The sequence below is a fragment of the Plasmodium sp. gorilla clade G2 genome, assembly GCF_900097015.1.
Source record: "Plasmodium sp. gorilla clade G2 genome assembly, chromosome: 2".
In the NCBI taxonomy this organism is placed as follows: Eukaryota; Apicomplexa; class Aconoidasida; order Haemosporida; family Plasmodiidae; genus Plasmodium; species Plasmodium adleri (nom. inval.).
Window position 1 is genome coordinate 108122 of NC_041694.1, and position 23379 is coordinate 131500.

The 23379-nt window shown below is 18.6% G+C and overlaps 7 protein-coding genes across 7 annotated transcripts; 3 read left to right on the forward strand and 4 right to left on the reverse strand.

Annotated features, from left to right (window-relative positions):
* Positions 1 to 819: 819 nt before the first annotated feature.
* On the forward strand, positions 820 to 2478 carry PADL01_0202700 (5'-3' exonuclease, N-terminal resolvase-like domain, putative; the record flags this gene model as incomplete). The annotated part of the gene is made up of 1 exon (XM_028681181.1): positions 820 to 2478. One exon carries the CDS (start codon positions 820 to 822, stop codon positions 2476 to 2478), a length of 1659 nt encoding a protein of 552 aa, XP_028536271.1.
* Positions 2479 to 3084: 606 nt separating this feature from the next.
* Positions 3085 to 5726, forward strand: PADL01_0202800 (conserved Plasmodium protein, unknown function; the record flags this gene model as incomplete). The annotated part of the gene is made up of 2 exons (XM_028681192.1): positions 3085 to 5081; positions 5303 to 5726. The coding sequence occupies 2 exons, from the start codon at positions 3085 to 3087 to the stop codon at positions 5724 to 5726; spliced, it is 2421 nt and encodes an 806-aa protein (XP_028536272.1).
* Positions 5727 to 6319: 593 nt separating this feature from the next.
* Positions 6320 to 12934, reverse strand: PADL01_0202900 (conserved Plasmodium protein, unknown function; the record flags this gene model as incomplete). Its single annotated transcript, XM_028681203.1, has 1 exon — positions 6320 to 12934. One exon carries the CDS (start codon positions 12932 to 12934, stop codon positions 6320 to 6322), a length of 6615 nt encoding a protein of 2204 aa, XP_028536273.1.
* A 3547-nt stretch (positions 12935 to 16481) lies between these two features.
* PADL01_0203000 (conserved Plasmodium protein, unknown function) lies at positions 16482 to 17842 on the forward strand (the record flags this gene model as incomplete). The annotated part of the gene is made up of 5 exons (XM_028681214.1): positions 16482 to 16864; positions 16994 to 17156; positions 17328 to 17397; positions 17522 to 17697; positions 17804 to 17842. 5 exons carry the CDS (start codon positions 16482 to 16484, stop codon positions 17840 to 17842), a joined length of 831 nt encoding a protein of 276 aa, XP_028536274.1.
* Positions 17843 to 18475: 633 nt separating this feature from the next.
* PADL01_0203100 (conserved Plasmodium protein, unknown function) lies at positions 18476 to 20551 on the reverse strand (the record flags this gene model as incomplete). The annotated part of the gene is made up of 1 exon (XM_028681226.1): positions 18476 to 20551. The coding sequence occupies one exon, from the start codon at positions 20549 to 20551 to the stop codon at positions 18476 to 18478; it is 2076 nt and encodes a 691-aa protein (XP_028536275.1).
* A 315-nt stretch (positions 20552 to 20866) lies between these two features.
* On the reverse strand, positions 20867 to 21603 carry PADL01_0203200 (dynein light chain, putative; the record flags this gene model as incomplete). Its single annotated transcript, XM_028681237.1, has 4 exons — positions 20867 to 20929; positions 21015 to 21113; positions 21367 to 21468; positions 21544 to 21603. The coding sequence occupies 4 exons, from the start codon at positions 21601 to 21603 to the stop codon at positions 20867 to 20869; spliced, it is 324 nt and encodes a 107-aa protein (XP_028536276.1).
* A 213-nt stretch (positions 21604 to 21816) lies between these two features.
* Positions 21817 to 23034, reverse strand: PADL01_0203300 (aspartate aminotransferase; the record flags this gene model as incomplete). Its single annotated transcript, XM_028681248.1, has 1 exon — positions 21817 to 23034. One exon carries the CDS (start codon positions 23032 to 23034, stop codon positions 21817 to 21819), a length of 1218 nt encoding a protein of 405 aa, XP_028536277.1.
* Positions 23035 to 23379: the final 345 nt, after the last annotated feature.

The following is a 23379-nucleotide window of genomic DNA, read 5'->3' on the forward strand; positions in this document are numbered from 1 at the left end:
GTACGTGTTTATAGATATCCATATAAACGCACATACAAATTATGTATATAAGGAAAAAAAAAATAAAATAAAGTATATTTAAGTTTGCATTATATGGGATATAAAAGAAAAAATATATATATATATATATATATATATTTATATTTATTTTTATTTTTTTCATTAATTCATATTAGATACAATTATTGGGTTCTATTATGTCAAGCCTTAAAAAATAAAATCAAACAATTTTAATTTATTTTATTTTATTTTATTTTATTTATTCTTTATTTATATATTTACATTATTTCTTATATGTTATAAAATTATATATACTCACACTCAACCAAATGTGTAGAGTAAATCTTCAAAATATATATATTATATATATATATAATAATTTTTCTCAGTATAAATAAATATACATATATATACATAATATATTTATAACAATGAGTATTTTATATATTATGAAGTATCTATTTAATTATAATTTCAAAAGGATTTTCTTACAAAATGTTATATTGTATTATATGTAAATTATTTTTTTTTTTTTTTTTTCTATAATGATTTATAATATATGATCTTACATTATAATATATATATATATATATATATTTATTTATTTATTTTTATATTAAACAATTCATACATATAATGATAATAAATATTTAAAAAATTAAGCTTATACTTATATATATATATATATATATATATATATATATATATAATAATTATATATGAATATATGAAATGATTCAAAACTTCATATAACAATGAAAGTGTAGTAAGTATGATTTTCATCATAAGATCATATAAAAATCTACAAAAAAAAAAAAAATGAATAAAAGTATTTATATAATACTTCTTTGTGTGAAATATTTTCTAATATATAGTAAAGCATATAAAAAAAAAAATAATAATGATGTTATAAATATTCAAAGAAGGAAAAAAAATGATTTATTTTTTATAAAATCATCTGTAAAAGATTTAGGTGCAAGTAAATTTATACATACAAGAAAAAGTATTAACAAAAGATATATTCAGGATAATGGGTATATAAAAGAAATAGATAATGATATAGAAAAAAAAAAAAAAAAAACTACATCTAAACGTAACAATAAAAGTAGTAAACAAAATAATGATGATTATGAAACATTTTTAATAGTTGATGGATCATCTATATTATTTAAAAATTTTTTTGGTATGCCATATTTAAAAAATGATAATGATGTAAATTTAAGTACTATATATGGATTTATACAATCATTAAATAAAATATATAATTTATTTTTACCGACATATATAGCTATCGTATTTGATTCTAAGACATCTAATAATGATAAGAAAAAAATATATGCAAATTATAAAATCTTTAGACGGAAAAACCCTGATGAATTATATGAACAACTAAAAATTGTAAGTAACTTTTGTGATACTATAGGAATTAAAACTATTAGCTCAACCAATATTGAGAGTGATAATTATATAGCACAAATTGTTGATAATATTAATAATACATTAAAAGAAAAAAAACAAAACCATAGTTCCTTCGTCAACGATCATAAAGAAAAAGAACCTCCTCCAATGTATACCTATATGAAAAATGATATATATGATAAATTAGAGAGTAATGAAACGAATAATACATTTAATAAGGAGACCAACAATATAAATCATAACACAAATGATAACAACATGGATGATAACAACATGGATGATAACAACATGGATGACAACAACATGAATGATAACATCATGAATGACAATGAACACCATAATATTAATGAAAATATGCATTATAATATTGACGACAATGAATTCCATAACTTGAATGATGATATTCCTTATTACCTAAACGATGATGATCACTATAACATAAATGACGATGTATATAATAATTTTTATGATAATACATATGCTGAAGAAAATGTATCATACCATGAAAATATTTTAACAAATAATATTGATAAAAACAAAAAATTTCGAGTTATTGTTGTTTCAAGTGATAAGGATCTATTACAATTATTAGAATATAATAATGAGACATATAATATGGATATATCAATATGCCAACCAAATAAAAAATATCGTTTAGTAAATGCAAATTTATTTTATGAAGAACATGAAATATTACCCTCTCAATATAGTGATTATTTAATTCTAGCAGGAGATAAAACAGATGGTATATCAGGAGTACCTTATATAGGGGATAAAACTAGTAAATGCTTATTAAAAGAATATCATAATATTGAAAACATATTAAAAAATTTACATAAACTTCCTAGTAAATTACATCATATATTTCTTAATAATATAGACAATATTAATACATTTAGAAAACTTATAAAACTCAAATGTGAAACTAATCAATCTTTAGTTTTTGATGATTATAAACAAAAAAGAATAAAAAATTTTGAGCAATTCAGAAATTTCGCTGATAAGTATTCCTTACATAAGTTGTTAAAAAAAAGTGTTATAGTTAATTATCATGATTAAAAAAAAAAAAAAAAAAAAATTAAAAATATATATATATATATATATATATATATATATGATAAACTACACATATGGAATTTTTTTTTTTTATTTTTATTTTTTTTTTTATGTATTTGAGGGAGGATATGTCCTGTCTTTCAAATATTAATAGACAATTTGCTTATCATTAACACTCTTTCTTTTTTTAAATTTTTTTTTCTAAAAATTATAAAATATGGAAATATACTATATATATATATATATATATATATATATATAACATACTTTTTTGCTTCCCTCATTAATTATATCTCACCCTATGTAAGCACTCTCATGTTAAATTTTCTAAAGAATCATTTTATTATAATATAAATATATTTACTATCAAACCTGCTCTACTTTAAAAAGTATAACATCATAATTAAAATATATATATATATATATATATATATATATGTTTATATATTCCTCTTACATTTATTTATATGTAATACCTTTTTTTGTTTTTTGTCCACGCTTCCCCCCCCAACAAATTATTTATACCAAACAATATAACATCCATTATCCTCTCTTATTCCTATTATCACAATTTTTTTTTTTTTTTCTTTTTTTCTTTTTCTTTTTAAAATGTCTACGACCGACGAATTAAACCTGTTAATACAGAATTTACAAAAATGTAATAATGCGAATGAATGCATAAACTTCGATTTGGCTAGCACTATACAAGGTTTTTTAAATTGTTTAGATAAGAATGTACTAGAAAATATAGATAAAGGTATAGGTGAAAATGAATATGAAAAAGAGGTAGTAGATAGTTTTACCTCAGCAGCTATATTTGTTGAGAACTGTGTAAAAATATTTAGTCAAAAAATTGAGCATTTACATAATTTAGCACATAATACATTATATAATATTTATAAAGAAAATAAACATAATTCATCATCTAAAAAAAACCAGTTGATAATATCTGATGAAGAAGAATATTTATATATTAATGAAATAAAGAATATGAAAAATATACAACATGAGAATGATACAATTGAAGATGATATTTTAATTAAATCCATACCCTTTCCAACGTTTCTTTTTTCTGATAATATTAAAAAAACTAAAGATATAAATGAAGATAAAAGAAAAACAGATTTAAATAAAAATAATGAAGATAAAGAAAAAGATAATAAAAATAAAGATAATGATATAGATTCTATAAATGAATTTGAAATTACAGAAAATAATTCTGTAAACACATTAAATTTTGAAAAAATATATCTTGAAAATGATGGTATCTTATTATTAGATATAAATGATTATAATATATTTATAGATGATCCTTATAATTATTCTATAGAAAATAAAAATAGTACTATCCTATTTGAAAAATATGATTTTTTTTCTAGACATTCAACATATTTATCATCAAATACATTAAGCAAATATGTTGTAGAAAATAAAAATATGGATCATATATATAAATTATATAATCATATAACGGATATAATAAATAAAAATATATGTTTTGATATTTTCTTATTTAAACAAGATTTTTTTGATTATGATTTCTCTTTAGGTATATTAAAAAATAAAAAAGCTATTCTAAAAAAATTTAAGCAACAACAAAAAAAATTACATCTTTTAGAAGAAAATAAACATATGGAAAATCATATTAACAATAATTATCATTTATACAAATGTGATCTAAATAGACCATTACCTCATTATTATATGTTACACTGTTATAATATAAAAAACTTTCAAGACTTCTTTAGATATATGCAACCAAATTATATACTTGAAATAATTAAACGGGATATAATTAAACAAATATATAAAACAAATCAACAGCAAACGGAAATACTAAATGAACCATATGCAATTAATAATGAACAAAAAAATAATAATAATACATCAGATACTATAGACAAAAAGAATAATGATCATAAAGATAATAATATGGATCATCCACATTATGAAGATAATACAAAATATTATGCTAATCCATTTTATGACTACAATATTTTGGATAATATATTCCAGTTTGATCATATGATAAATTATGATCCATATTTTTATTATAAAAATCTTAATTTACACCACAATGTAAATATAAATAACCTTGATAAAAACACAAATAAAAATCAAACCAATGATGACAAAAATATTATAAACAATTTATATGCAAACGATATAAAAGAAACAGAAAAAAATGTTCTTATGTCTTCAAATATTAACAATTTCTCAAATGATCAAAAATTATTTAATCAAATAAAAATTCCAGAATTATATATTCAAAAATTAGGGTTGAATTTTTCATACTATCATTTAGAACCATTAATATACAATTTTATAAAAACACTAAAAAAAAAAAATGATATTGAAAAATTTTTTTCTGTGAACCTTTTTGATGACAAGCCTATATATGAATTTGATATTTTAAGAGACGATGAGTATGATGAACAAATAAATGATGATAATAAAAATTATATGGATCAAAATAATAACTTTGATAATTTCACAGAAAAAAATATATTAAATGATGAAATGAATAATATACCTATAGGTATATTTGAAAACGACCATCTTGAAAATACATTTAATATGAATGAAGACCAGGAGTTGCAAGATAGGTTTAAAAAAAAAAATGGAGGCAAATGTATATGTAGTTATTATATATATATATATATATTGCACTATATTATAAGAAATATTCTGGAATATAAAAAAAAAAATATATACACATATATATATATATATATATATATATATATATATATACTATATACTATATACTTATTTTTTATTTTTATTTTTTTATTTTTTATTTTTTATTTTTTATTCCTTTTTGTAGAGTCAGCAAGTGGAATGCTTTTATTGAGGAAAAACTAGAAATTTTGAAAAGGCAACCAAAATATGATGTGGATCTTTATAAAAAGAATATTATTAACTATACAATTAATAATGGTGATAATATATCATTTACTAAACTTATTAAGAATAAAGACAAATTTGAAATATCAAGAAATTTTCTAACAACACTCATGTTAATTAATACAGATATATTAAACATAAAAAAAATAAATAAACATAAAAAATCTAACAATGTAAGTAATTATGAAATACATATAAAAAAGGAAAACCTACAACAATATCTCACCATCTCAAAGAAAGTTCAAAATAAAGCAATTCTAATTACCGAGAAAAAAAGAAAAACAAATAAAGGGCACCTCACTAATGGTATGAACGATAGTTTAAAAAAAAAGCAAAAAATATGAAAAAAAAAAAAAAAAAAAAAAGGAAAAATAACCAAAAGTAATAAAAACAACACATAAAATATATATATATATATATATATATATATATATGTATACCCCTTGTGTATCTTTTATAAGCGGCAAAATATATTTAAAATTATTGTAATTATAAATAAACATTCAATCCATACTTTAGCATCAAAATATATTTAATCCATTAATATTTCAATATTTTAATATTTTTAATTTTTATGTTTTTTTTTCCTTTATTCATTTTTTTCTGTTTATATAACTTATTAATTATCAAATATGTACAAAAAAATAAAAATATATAATACATATATATATATATATATATATATATATACATACATATATGTTTTACAAAATGAAGAAAAAATAAATTTATGTTTGTCTAAAAAAATGTACACTAATTATGTGCACACAATTAAAGGTCTACAATTTGAAAATTTAATAAAAAAAAAAAAAAAAATAAAAAGGTAAAAATATTAAAAAATAAAGAAGAAATTTTTAAATTATAATCAACAAAAAATATAATATAATAAATATAACATATATAAATATAACATATATATATATATATGTTACACTTATCATATAATTTTAAAAAAAGAGAGTATCAAATTATATAAAACCTTAAAAAAGTCAGAATACCTAATTTGAGAATAAATATAATTATTTTTCAATAAATAATCAAAGTTAAAACATTTGTTATCAAATTCAGACTTCAATAAAATATTTTTTTGTAAAGAACATAAATTATCATCATAAAATGTTTTTTGTTTTAAAGGAAAAGCTAATATACTCTTTTTATTATTTTTATTAAATATATTAAAATCGAAAAATAACTTTTTAAAAAATATTTTCATAATACCTAAAAAACCAATAACATTACATGTATTATGATCATCTGTAGCTAGTTTGAAATATATTTGTAAAATATTTTTTAAATTATCTAAATTATTATGTTCTAAAAAAAGAGCCTTATAATATAGTGATTGATGATTATCTTCATCTGAATTCCTTATCAAGAATTGTAATTCTTTTCTTTTACTTTTTATTGTAAATTCATCACCTTCTCTATATTTCTTAACCAAATTAATTCCTGATTTTTTATGTCCATAATATGCTGAATATATATCATAATATTGCTTACAAACTTCACAATTTTTAGAAAAGCTTTGAATTTCATCAAATATATTTGAAGAATATTTCTTTTTATAATTAAATATTTCTTTCATATCTACATTTTCTAAAAAAACAGAGTATCTATAAAATTCAGATTCATATAAATCTTTTATATTATAATCTTTCATAGTTTTCCATTTATTTGAATAAAAATTATTATAATGAGATTTATCACTCTTATAATATCTTTCTTCATCATATATATGTTCTTCTATTTTTGCTCTTTTTTCCTTTTCTTCTTCTAATTTTATTTGATAATATGATATAGGTTTATAATAACAATGTAAGAACTCACTAATCCTTAAGTGTTCTAATATAACACTTTTCATATGTTCTAACTTGTTTATTTTTTCTTCTACTTGATCGTCTTTTTTTAATGTATTTAAAATTATCTTATCATATTTTTCATATAATTCAATTTGACTATATTTTTTACATAAGGCATATGTATCATGATATGTTATTTTATTATCTTTTTTTTCTTCTTTTTTATTCTTTGATGTATTAAAATTTTCATTTTTGTTACTATTCTTTCTTTCATCCTTTTCCTTATAATAAGAATAATTATAATTATTATCATGTTTATTTAATACAGAATTAGTATCCATATAATCCTTTCTATTCCTATTATAACTTTGTTTATTCTCATTAAAATCTTTTGTATTCACACTATTCCATCCTTCAGATGTATCCAATAAATCCTCTTCACCTTGCATCTTCATCATTTTATAAGTAAACCAAGACGATCTATTATAATACATATATAACTCTTTCTTAAAATTATAACAATATATTATTCTCAAAAATAAAGGACGCTTCTCCATAAATTCTGAAAGCATGCTACAGTTTGTCAGTAAAGACATAGAATACATATTATGTACCTTGGAAAAGGAATACCTAGCATTTTTATTTTTCTTATATATTCTTTTAATGTGTTCATTTGTATTTTTTTGATGAGAATAAGAAATGGGTCCTTCAATATTATTATTATTATTATTACTATTATTATTATTATTATTATTATTATTAATATTATTATTATTATTATTTTTTATGTTTATATATTTTTTTTCTTGCTCCTCTTTTTTGTTTAATTCCTTTATCAATGATGTTTTTATACTCTCAACAATATTATACTTTTCTGTAAATTCTTGCATAGTTTTTCTTTTCAATGTCCATAGCATAGAAGCATTTACATTATTTGCATGATCACCTAATTCTGACAACATAATAGATAACAATAAAGAACCTGTATAATCTTTAAATTGATAATTTCTTCTTAATAATTTAGTTAGCACATATAATCTTTCATTAAATAATCCTATGAAATGAAAATGTTTTAAAGTTTTCTCACATTTTTCATTAAATGTTTTATATTTAGGATTAACACCTTTTAATATTAATATACTCTTATTATATAAAGATATAATATTTCCATTTTGTGCAGACATTTTATAATATTTATAAGATTTTCTTAAATTCTCTACTTTATCATCATCCTTATAATCATTCAATTTGATACCTATATCTGAACCTGAATAATAATGTCCTAATAACATTTGAGATATATTATCACCTTTGTCAGCTGCTTTTTTTAAATATAATCCAGCTAATTCTATATTCTTTTCTGTACCTAATCCATATTTATATATATTATATTTTGCTAATATATTTTCTAAATTATCATCATTATTTCTTATTGCTTTATGAAAATATTCTTCTGCATTCTTTAAAGATTTATTCATATCCTCATTTAAATCTTTCATATACTTTTTTATTATTTCCTCATTCTCCTCATTCCACACACCACTACTGTTATTATTATGTCCTCCTTGTTCTTCATGTTTTTTATTGTTCATATTAAAAAAATTCATGTGATCATCCAATATATTCTCTGTCGCATCTTCATACTCAGATCCTTCAGGTATATCAAAGAGAAAGGAATTATGAAGAGACGAAGAAAAGGAATTATTAAAAAGGTCGTCGCTAGGACTCGTCCATTCTCCATAAGAAGGTTGTTGATTGTATGCATTGTCTTCAAAAAAGTTTACATTATTAATATTGTTTTGTGAATTAATATTTGCTTGAGTGTTAATATTATTTGGTATATTTGTATTATTTGATATATTAGCATTATTTGATATATTAACATTATCTGATATATTTGATATATTTGACATATTTGATATATTTGATATATTTGACATATTTGATATATTTGACATATTTGATATATTTGTATTATTTCTACCATTAAGGTTGTTTAATCCACCAGATGATGGCATAGAAAACCCATCAAAAGATCCATTGCTTCCTTTCGATTCATCAATATTATCATATCTTTCTGCATTTATATCACCATGAGTATTTCCAACTCCATCGTGTGTCTTTTCCTTTTTCTTCTTGTTCTTCTTTTTCTCACTAGATTCTTGTAACATTTCTAGAGTTACATTTTTTTTGTCCTTGTTTGAATTTTCCATATGTATCATTGTTAATATATCCTCTCTATCCATATTTTTAAGAAGTTCTTCTTTTTTTAAAAACTTTTTATACTCATCTAAATATGCATAACCTGTAGACAATGCTGATGTTGTATCACCTTGATCTGCGGCCTTCTTCCAGAATTCAAATGCTTTCATTTCATCTCTTTCAATGCCTATACTTTCATTTCCTAAATAATATATTTCACCTAATGCTGCTAAAGCATAAGAATTTCGATTATCAGCTAGCTTTACAAAATATTCAAATAAATTTTTATTTTGTACTACACTATTTTGAATTATATTTTTATTCTTATCATTAATATTTTCCTCATATACACCACTTTCAAGAGTAGAGGAATTTCTCAAAGAATCAACCACAGCTCCTAATATATTACTCAATAAATAATCACATGTAGTTAAAAAAGGAGATACATTATTTTTTATTACAGAATTTTTATAATTTATTTTATCAAAAGTAAAATCAAAATAGTCTTTTAAATATGTGTTATTTGTTTTATTCTTATATTTTAATCTAATAACATTATTTGTAAAAGCTAACTTACTAAAAAAATCATCTTTTGTTGAACCTAAAGAATATGATATAATTTTAGATTTTATATTATCATCTTTCCTTGGTATTATTCTATTTTCATCAGATAAAAAGTCATGATTTCTTATATTTTCATTATTTTTATAATATATATAAAAAAAACTATTTATAGAATTATCATTTATTTCAAAAATATCATCATTCATCTCTGTACTTATAGATATAGAAGAATTATTTACAAATATAGGCAAATTTATATGATATAAAACACCACTCAAAAAATTACATAATCCATCTTTTCCTTCTCTTATAAGCTTAACTGAATAATCAATATTTCTTGGAAATCCATATGGAAAATGTAATCTTCCATTATCATCATTTATACCTATTAAATATAAAAATGATAAAACACAAATAGATTCATTTTTTAATTTCTCAACAAAATTATTTCTTAATAATTTTAATTGATCATATATTTTATCTTTCATATTTATAGCAGCTGGAGTAAAGATATTTAAATTTATATTATTATAATAATCATAGATTTTCATTCTTCCATTCGTGTCATGATAATTTTTTACATTATCATTATACATAAAATTAGATGTCTTCTTATCATATATATTGTATATATTATGATAATATCCATTTGACATATTATTATTGTAACCATTTGATATATTATTATCATATTCGTATGATCCATATTTTTTATATATCATATCAATATGATTCTTCTTATTTGCTTCATTTGATACTTCATTCATACGAATCAAATTTCTAATATTATTTTTTAACTCTTCCTGTTTATTCATAACATAATTCTTTATCAAATGTTGATCTGTAAAAAACGTTTCTCTTCTACACTTTAAAAAATCATCATAGAAATTTTTATTTTCTTTATATTTTGTAATAGTTATTAAATATTCATATATATTAAAAAAGTTGATCTTACCTTTAATATTAATTTGATTAATAGATGTAAACACATCTTTCGTAGGATTAAATATTAAAGGAATATATTTATCATCAACCTTATTATATATTATGCCTTCTTTTAATTCATATTTATTTTTATAACTATTCATATCTTCTATCTTTTCAGAAGACATATTCAGAAACTTATCTAAATTTTTTAATATATATTTATTATATTTTTTAAAATTTTCATCATTCTCTAATTTCTTATATGAATCCATTAGTAAATTCCATACATCACTCTCAGATTCTTTTGTATCATTTTTATTATTATTATTTGTATTAACAGATGATTCATCTATACCATCAATAGGGTTTTTTAATAAATCCTCACTCTTTTTAAGGTCACCATTATATACATTATTATATATCATATCATCTCTTTTATTAGTTTCATAATGTTCCATGGACTTATTATTATTATTATCATCTGAAATTTTTGCTTCCTTATTATTTTCATTTAAGAATAATAAGTTAGAATCCTTTGATTTTAAATCCGTAGCATCTCCCAAAGATGTGTGAACAATATTGTTATTTATTTTTGCAGAATTATTTGGAATTCCTCTGTGGAGATTAACAGTTTCATGTTTTATATTAGCATGATAATCTATATTATATATTTTATTCAATAAATCTATTAATAAATTTGTAAAATTCAAAAATATCATATGCATTTCTAATTTAACATAATGTTTAATTTCTGAATCATCATTTTTTATATAATTATATAATATTAAATTTTCATTTAGTTTTTTTAATTTTTTATATAAATTATGATTTCCATTTTTGCTTTTTCTTTTTATTGAATTATTCCATATATCCATATTTATTAGATATTTATGTTTATCAAAAAAATGATGATTATAACTTAAGAAATAAGAATAAATGAAATCATAAAATGATTGGCATAGATACATATTATTAGGATAATGTCTTTTTATATTATTAATTATAAAACTATATTTATTGTAGTTATCAATAATTTCTAATAAAGATATCTTACTTAAATTTATATAATATAAAAAATTCTCAGAACTAAATAAATTCAACATAAGCTTATAATTATATTTATAAGAATATATTTTATTTTCATCAATATAATAAATAAAATTATTCTTATCAAAACATGTTTCATTTAATTTAAAATTATTATACCATCTAAATAAAGATACAATAAAATGTCTTATATATATTTTCTCATTCATTTCATGTTTTATTATTTTCATCTTTTCATTATTTGAAAAGGATAAAAAATTCTTCATACTATTTTTATTATTCATAAGTTTAATCAAATAATTTAACATATCATACATTTCTTTATTCATTCGGATTTTAAGAGAATATTCATCAAGCATATTAAAATAATTATAATTATTTCTATTCAGACTTTTTAATATAATCTCATCTAAAATATTTTCATAATTATCAATCATTTTATTGTATTCAACAATAAAGCTACTATCATGGATATTACTATGATGATTCTTATGATGATTACTATGATGATTACTATGACTATCATCATAACCATTCATTTTATTCTTCTTTTCTTCTTTATATGTTCCTCTTCCTTTATTATTCCTTCTTTTTTCTTCCATCATAATAACTCCCTCACTTCTATTATCATCTTTTAAAACAACATTATAATTAATATCTTCATTCTTTTTTGTATTGTCATTATTATATATATTGTTCTCATTCTTTCCATTATCCTTATTATATATACCTTTCTTTTTTTCGTCCTTTTCTTTATTTTTACTATCCCCATTTTTATATTCTTTCTTATTTTTATTCTTTTCATCTACCTCCTCAGAGACATATGTCAACTCATCATTCTCACCTATATCCAAATTTATATTTGTAGAAGGATCATAAAAAGAAGATATTTTTAAATTCTCATCTTCATCAAAATATATTTCTTTCCTTTCATTGGATACACTGTCATCGCATTTAATTATTAATAGAAAAAAAGAAAATATAAAATTCAAATAAAAAACATTTTTAATCATATTTACACCTAATCAAAAATAAAATAAAAATATAATATAATAAAATAATGATATATAACCAAATGGATTAAACGAAAAAAATTATCAAAAAAAATAAATGACAAAAAAATAAATATAAATATACATAAATACATACATATATATATATGTATATATAATAAACTAATTAGACATAGAGTTAAACTAAAAAATAAAACATTTGATCAAAATTTAAATAAAATCCTCCTGTTTCCAAAAAAAAAAAAAAAAAAAAAAAAAGAATAAAATAAATGAAATAACACAGAAAGGAAGAAATATTACAAATCTACGAAAAAATTTTCAAACTCAAAATCTAATTATAACTCTAATTTTTTTTTTTTTTTTTTTTGCTTCTCTATTATTCCGTTATATATTCAAAAATAAAATATGGCAAATAAAATTAGCAACACATAAAAATACATATATATAAATATATATAATATATATATATATATATATATATATATATATATATATATATATATATGTATTTATGTATTTATGTATTTATTTATATTATAATTAATTAAATTGACTGAATATAATTCTTACATACACACATATATATACATATAATATCTCTTAATTTAATATAAACATATTATTATATACATATATATGAAACTGAAATGTTATTATATATATATAATCAAATAAAAATAGACAAAATCGGTAAATTATAAATATTTAATAAAAAAAAAAAAAAAAAAAAAGAAGCAAACATGTTGTTACATATATATTTTTTTTATTATTCCTTTTTCAAACGTATAATCATATATAACAAAAAAAAAAAAAAAAAAAAAAAAAAAAATAGAAATATATTATATATATAATCAAATATTATGTAATAATTTACATATTTACATACACAATAATTCCTCAGCGATTACTTTTTATTTTTTAATATAAATCTCAAACGAAAAAAAAAAGAAAAATATATATAAATAAATATATATAAATAAATATATATATATATATATATATATATATATATATATATAATATGTACTTAAAAAAGTGCAAAGAACGAAAAATATTTTAGTGTTATATTTTAATATTTTTTTTTTTTTTTGTTTTATATCAAAAAAGAAAAAATATAAATAAATTAAAATAAAAGAATAACATATTGTCATATATATATGAATAATAAAAAAAATTATCGACAGGTTAACATAATTTATATGTATACACATTAAATAATATTATTTTTATTGCAATTAATAATATTTATTAAAAAAAAAAAAAAAAAATACATATATATATTTATATTTTTATAATTTCTCAAAACATCATTTAATTGTTTTTCATATTCCATTTTTTAAATATACATATTTTTACATTTTTATCATTTTATATTATTTTATTTTTTTAAATGTACACATATAAATGTAAGGATATGCTATTTGTCAAAATAAGCGTGGAATATGGAATAAATTAAAAAATTATTTTTTTTAACATAATATTCAGACGCTTAATCATATAAATATTTATATCACATATTTCTTATATATAATTTTATTTATTTATTTTATTTTTTTTTTTACAACAAATTATTAGTATATGTTATGTGACTCTTATATTATTGTAATAAATATCTCTTTTTTTTTTAAGTGGGAGAAAAAAAAAAAAAATACATATATATTAAAAAATATTTTCATATGACCATAATATATATATATGTATATATGTATGTTTGTGTGTGTGTGTGTGTTTTTTTTTTTTTTTTTTTTTTTTATCTTTAAAACAAAATTTATTAAATCAATAGTAAAAGATATGTAAATTAAATTCATTTCTTTTATTAAAACTTTTAAATATATTTATTTGATATGATGATTTTTTTTTGTTTTTTTATATAAAAGTAATACTTTTAAAAAGAAAAATATGTTCTTAATATATTTATCTCATTCAAATAATAAAATGTTTAGTTATTTTATGAACATATTAATTAGAACAATATAAACGCCATAAAGTTTATCCTCAAAAGGAAAAAAAAAAAAAAAAACAATAAAAAGAAATTCATATTATACATACATATATATATATATATATATATATATATATATATATATAATAAAATAGTTACATAAAATATTCTTAAGGTATAATCTAAGGTTCTATAAATATTACAACATTTTAGTTGCTCTTTTTGTTATATATATATATTTTTTATAACATATATTATTCATATAAACCTAACTTTTTACATTATATTATTTTATATATATTTTTTTTCCCCTTGAATACAAGTATTAAATATACAATTTAATAATTTCCTTTTAAATAATCGGAATTTATTTTAAAACGCAAAAATGAATAAATAAAAAAATATATAAATCTATTATATATATATAATATTTTTAATAAAATAAAAAATATATATTAATAGGGTTTTTTTTTTTTAACATTTATAATATATATATTATATAATAATTATAAAAAAAAAAAAAAAAAAATGACTTGACTTTTTTAAAAATAACATACCTAATGACTAAATTTATTTTACTTTTATTAAATTAAACTTTTCGTAATTTTACTATTCAATCTTTTCAAAAATATTAATAAATCGGTATTTTCAAATTATTATATATATATTATTATATATAATATTTTTTTCTTTTTTTAATATATAAATAAATAAGGATGTTTGAATTTTATAAATATACAAAAAAGTAACTTCTTAATCTATACAAAATTTTTACCAAATAATAATATATTATATTATATACATATTAAAAAAAAAAAAAAAAAAAAAAAAAAAAAAGAACACGTACAATTTTATTCACATATTGTTATGAAATAAAAAAATTTCTATAAAAAAAAAAAAAAAAAAAATTCAACTATATTTATATATATATATATATATATATATATACATAATAATATATTATATATTTATAATATTTACTTAAAATTTTTTTGAAATTTTTTTTTTTTTTTTTATTCAAAAATATATTGTTAATATTTATCAATATTTTATATAAATATATTTCTTACATCTTCATTCTCACATTTTTCTTTTTATTGTTATTTTTTTATTTATTATTATTTAGATTTCCCATAAATACATAAAAGCATATATTTATAATATTATTTATAAACTTTTTTTTTTTTTTTCTTATAATTATTACTATTATATATATTATATATATATATATTTATTTATTTATATATTATACTCCGCTCATGTTTTTATTTCTTTCCATAACACTTAATAATTTTACACCTCTCTCTTAATATATATAATATAATTATTACTTTATATACTCATTAAATATATATTTTTAGTAAAATCGTTTACTAATATATATTAATATAAATATATATATATAAGAAGTATGTTATAAATTCCATAAGCAATTCTCTTAAAATGTGTCAAAAATATATATATATATATAAAAAAAAAGAGAGAGACCTTTATAATTAAATTATATTAAATTGTGTTTTTTTTTTTTTTTTTTTTTTTTTTTTTTTTTTTTTTTTGTAATCCCTATTCATTAGCTAGCCAAAAAAAACTTAAAAAAAAAAAAAAATGTTCATATTATACATAATTTTTGTTGTTATTCCATTTTTAATATTTGCTTATATCATATATAAAAATGTATGTAAAATCATTAATGAAAATAAAAAAAGAAATGAATTCTTTGGTTACCTAAATGGTGATAATAAACAGTATAACCTTTATGAAAACTTTACAAAAAAATACGAAATAGAAAAATATAAATATTATTTAAAAGTAGAAAGAGGTATACAAGCTGATTATCAAACAAATATACTAGAAGATCCAAATGTTGACAAATATGAAATAGATAAACAAAACGAACAATATTTAGAAAATATATTAGATGAGGTTTATAAAGATGATAAATTTTTAGAAGACAGTGAAATGAACGACCCAGAAAAAAGTTGGATGAGGTATTAAATAAAACAGATTATGTCCCAATATATCTTGCAAATATTATCACATATAAATATATATATATATATATATATTGATTTATTTATTTATTAATATTTATATATGCATTTTATATTTTATCTTAGAAAATTATCCAACGAAGATGTTGTCAAATTAAAGGTCTTATTATTAAAAAAAGCTATTTATTTTTTACCTGTGTGCAATAAAATATTTCAAGATAAAAATAAAAAAGGTAGATTATATAATAACTACTATATGGATGATAATATGTCCAAACAATTAGACGGGGTAAACACAAAAAAAAAAAAAAAAAAAAAAAAATATATATAAGGAAATATATAACCATATATATATATATATATATATATATATATATATATATATTAATATATAAATGTATTTATAATAATTATATATAAATTAACTAATATGTTTACATATTTTTTTCAATATTTTTAGCAATGTGAAGAATTTCTGGAAGAATTTAATTTTATATTACATGAGGCTAACTGTTTATCAGATAAATGGGGTAATATGAATATTATATATATATATATATATATACATGATTCCTGAATACAAACCGTGCCGTTCTATAATAACTTACGATTTATTCTATAATTATTATTTTATTATTTTATCTTTATGTACAGGTGATACTATCATTTCAGATGCCTATAGAATTTATCATCACAACAAGGCCAAGGCAGAAGAAGAGAAAAAGAAAAAAGAGGAACTAAAAAATTTGTTGAAAAAACAAAAACTCAAAGAAAAAAAACTAAAAGAGACAACCGAAAAGGCAAACCTTTTAGCTAATGAGATAATTGAAGTAAAAACAAAAATGGAAAAATAAATAAATATATATATATAAATAAATAATTTTCATAATTTTCATAATATTTATATATTTTTCATTTTTTAATTTTTCTTTTTAGGAAGAGAATTCGAAGAAGAAAAAGAAAAAAAGCAAATAATGTCACGTCAATCATTATTTAATTTTCTTATTTTTATTTTCTAATTTTTTTTTTTTTTTTTTTTTTTTTTTGTTTGTCCAAGTTTTCTTGTTTATTTAATATTTTATTTTATTATTTTTTTTTTTAATATAGAAGGTTATTAATTTTATTTTACAAAAATGTTTTTATGTAATAACATATGGTTTAAAAAATATATCATGTGTATATAATATATTTCATACATTATATAATATATATATGTTTTATTTATTTATATTATTTGTAAAATGTTTAATCATTATATTATTAATAAGATGATATTGTTTATTTATTTTTATTATTTTAATAACATATATATATATATATATATATATTACCATAATTCATTTTGTGTATAAATAGATATTTATATATTTATATTTATTAATTAAATTGATACCTTACATGTACATAATATATTTATATTTATATTTTTAACATATAATGATAAAATGAATTCATTTTTAAGGTCTAATTTGAAAAAAAATATATATATATATATATATATATCAAAAAAATTATTACACAAAAGGTAAATCATATATATATATATATATATATATATTTATTTATTTATTTATATTTGCCCAATTAAACAATTAGGAATATGCTTTTTTATCCTTTATTTGATAGTTCCTCTATATTTTCCTTAACTTGTATTTCCTTTCTGGTTTCAGATTTTGATAAATCAAATTCTTGATCCTTATCCAATTCTACATTAGAAAAAAAAGTCTTTAATTCTTTATTCTCATTACCTAATATATATTCCTTTTCAGTAAGACTAAAACCCGTTGAATCAAAATAATTATCAAATAATTCACTCTGATTTTTTTTGTTAATATCTTTTATTAAATTATCACTGTTTTTTAGTATTTCTTGATTCTTGTTCACATTATGATTTCCGCAATTTTCAATTGTATTCATCACTTGGTTATGCGTTTTTATTTTTTGATTAATATCTTTTATTTTATGAACAATCGATTTAATTATAATTTTCTTGTTCATATTTTTTATAGGATCTAATTCCATTTTTTGCTTATTATCCTTTTTTATTTTATTCTTTCCATTTTTAACATTATTATCATCTAATATTGCTTCATCAATAATATTTAATATGTTGATAAAATAACTTATTTTTATTTCCTTATAAATTATAATTTGTTTCAACTCTTCATTTATCTTTCTCAAATTTTCTAACTTTTTTTCAAAGTTCATAGTATCCTTTTTTAATAATATATTCATATTGCGTAAATTATTTTTTTGTTCAGATATAGCCGAAATTTTTTTTTCCTTTTCTTCTATACACTTTTTTTCTTTATTTAACTCTTCCTCTAAATTTTTAATTTTTATATCTTTATTTCTTGTCAAAAAAATGTATTCTTCTAATTTATTCTTATAACTGTCTACAATATTACTTTCAATAATTTGTTCAGGTGTAATTTTTAATTCCTCTTTTAGTTTATTATTCTCTTCTTTTATATGTATAATTTCCTTTTGTGTTTTTATTAATTCATTTTTCATGTTCATATATTTCATGTATATATTATTTACTAATTTCTTATTTTTTATATCATCTTCATCATATTGTTTTATAATATCTTCGTACTTTAATTCATATTCATTATGTATTTCCTTTATTTTATCTTCAAATTCTTTCATATTAATAAAGTTTTTCTTTGCATCTTCTTTAGGTATATTTTTTAATCCATTTTTCATATAATATTTTACATTCCTTTTATTTTTTTTATTTCTTTTATCATTTTCTTCCATCTTTTCCACACAGAATAATGTGTTCTCTTTAATTAAAAAATTATTAAGGTTTGTTTTAATATCTCTTTCAATATAGTTATTTCCCATTTCATTTTTATATATAACAACCTCTTCTTTATTTTCTATTTTATTTTTCGCTAGCTCCACATGTTCATCTAAATAAAATTTTTCTTTCATTTTTCGGTTCATTTCATTTTTTCCATTACTTAAATTAAATATATATGTATTATCCTTCTGCTCATAGTTCACAATATTATTCCCATTTTGTATATCATTAAAATTATGTTCTTTTTTTATATAATTGCTGAACTTTTTGTTAGTTTCAAAATTCATATGAATTTCTTCCATCCTGTCTTGTTCATATTTTTCTAAAATACCTGAACAGGTCAGGTTATCTCCTTCACATGAATTATTAAAATATTCTTCACATGTTTCTGTGTAGTTTTCTTTATTCAGATTATTAACATTTATATTATTACACTGTGTCTCAGAATTTAAATTCTTATAATATAAATTTACATTACTATTATCACAATATGATTCCTTTGGATTATTATCAAATAGAATTTTTTTTTTGATATTTTTATGTTGATATTTTGTTAGATCAAAAATTTTGTCACATTGATTATAATTATTTTTATCATTTAAATGTTTTGTGTATTTTATATTAACATAATTGCATAAATTTAATCCTTTTTGTTGTTCATTCATTGTAGGATATATATTATTGTCTTCTATTATATCTAGATCTTCAAATATGCTTGGATTATCCAATAATATTGATGCTTTTTCACATTTTTCAAGGTTAGTTTGCTCTATTTTTTTTTTAGGATTGCTATTTGTATCACTACCCTCCAAATTTAGTAACAAGGAGTTTAAGATCATTTCATTTTGAAATGTTTTCGTATTGATTTCATTCATTTTTTTTTTCTCGTAAATATTAAGACAACCATAATGATAAAAATGTATATATATATATATATATATATATATATATATATGTATGTATGTATATTTATATATATAAACAAAATAATAGTAATAAATGGGAAAATAAATTAATATGTATATATATATATTAATCTAAGATACACATAAATATTTATGAACAATATGAACATAGACACATATGTACTTATGTACATAATACAACAGAAGACGATATATAATTTATAAAAAAAAAAGGAAACATTTTATAAAATTTGTTTAGGACTTTTAAAATTTTTATATTTTGTATCAACATTTATAAACAACTATAGCTAAATATCCTTGATAAAAACAAAATAAGAAGGAATTTTCCTGAAAGGGGAGAATATTTATTATATAGATATATAAGTATATCCACATATTATTTATTTTCTACATATATATTTTTAATTCTCACTTTTGCTGATATATTGAAAGAAAAAGACTCTCCTATTAAGCATATCCAACCAGACCCAAAAGTTTTATCTAGAATTTCTTTTATATTCTTTATAGCATTCTAAATAAATATATACATACATACATATATATATATATATATATATATATTATTTTAATTTGTTGAGCGTTTTTTCGAACGTGGAAAAATATCTATATATTAATAAACGACATTATATAAAAAAAAAACCTATATGCAACAAACAAAAGACTCTTCTGAGTTTTTATTCAAACGATATATGTATATTAAAATATATATATTTTTTTTTTTTATAGTATAAGAAAGAATATATATTGATATATATATATCATACTTCAACGTTAATATTATTAGTGTTTGCGTCAGTGTACTTATCTAATACTCCTGTTATTATGTCCACAATATTGTTTTGACTATAATATGGCATATCAGACTTCTATAAAGTTGACAAGGATAAAACAAGAATTTTTTTTTTTTTTATTTCTAAAAATTTTAGAAATTATATACTTACTCTGATTAGGAGACTCTGCATATGTTTCTTCAAATTTTGAGAGAAATTTTGCGAACTCATTTTTTTTCAATAAAAAACAAAATAAAAAATAAAATAAATATATATATATATATACATATATGTGTGTTATTTAAAAATTTTTAGGTTTATCAATAAGTTAAGAAAAAAAAAAAAAATAATATATACATATAACATATATACTCTATCATTTTATATAATAATAGAACATATCTCCTCTTTTAAAAAAAAAGAATATGTGTGTATATTCCTTCATCATATTTGACTTAGCGAGAGACAAATTTTGTCAGCTATATAGTCGACATTATTTTTGGTTATTCCGGAGACATTTATTCTACCATTATTAATTATATAAATGTGATGTGTTTTTAAATGTTCAGAAATTTTGGCTAGTAGAGGAACAAATGAAAAAAGTCCTCTTTGTTTTTTATAAACATTCCAATCATAATTTAGATTATATTTTTTTTGATAGGTTTCTAATTTATTAAAGAATAAGATTCTATTATTCGTAATACGTTGTGATAATTGACTAAGTTCTTTAATCCAATTTAATTTTAAATTTTGATTTTCTAAAAGTTGGCATAGAATACGATTTGTATGAATAACAGGAGTAGAATAGAATTTACGTACTATAAAACATAAATTATTAAAAACGATATTTTTTTCTTCATCATTTTTACAAACGACATGAAGAGCCCCTGCTCTTTCTCCATAAAGAGACATATTTTTTGAAAAGGATTGGCAAACAGAAAAAGAGATATTTTTTTCTTCAAACTTTCTAATAAGTAAAACATCTTCTTCTAAATTTGTATGACCAAATCCTTGATAAGCTATATCAAAGATAATAACATGTTTCTTCTCTAAAACAATTTGTATGATTTCATCAAAATATTTTTCTTCAATATTAACACTACATGGATTATAACATGATATTTGTAATATAATTGATGATCCATTAGGTATATTTCTAAGATCATTTAGAAACAAATCATAATTTATATCTATCAAATTATAATCAAAAAAATTTATATATTTTAAATTAAATCCTCTTGATTCTATCATATTAACATGATTAATATAAGGTGGATTAGTAACATACACAGTTTTAACATTTAAAATTTTTAAAAACTCTAATAAAACAAATATGGCACCAGTACCTCCTATACATTGAATTGTACATATTTTTTTTTCTTTCATATATTTTGACTTATCACCAAATATTAAATTTTGTGTTAACGTTGAAAAATCTTCTGTACCGTTTCCTAACAGATATGGTTTCTCTTTATAATTTTCTGTTACTAATTTATCTGCATCTAATACACTATCAAATATATGTAAAGATCCATCATCATTACAACACACTCCAATAGATAAATTTATTTTTCCTTCACACGTATCTTCTTTAAACTCTCTTGCAGTTTTTAAGATATTGTCAACTTCGATATTTTCTAAGCTGCTTAATAAATTATCCATAACTTTAAAAAAAAAAAAAAAAAAAAATATATATATATATAATAAAAATAAAAGAATACAACAAATTAATGTTTATATTATATATATAATATTATATATATATATTATATATTAATTCCGCTATTTTTTCTCTGTTTTTTTTTTTTTTTTTTTTTTTATTTATTTAAAATTAACTTGACGATAAACAAAAAAAAAAAATTATAAAAATAAAAAAAAAAGAAAATATACTTAACACTAAATAAATCTATAATCCTTTTTTCATCTTGTTCATAATGAATACATTAATTATTTTTCCACATCATAATGCCATGCATTCTTTTATTTTTTTTTTTTTTTTTTTTTTTT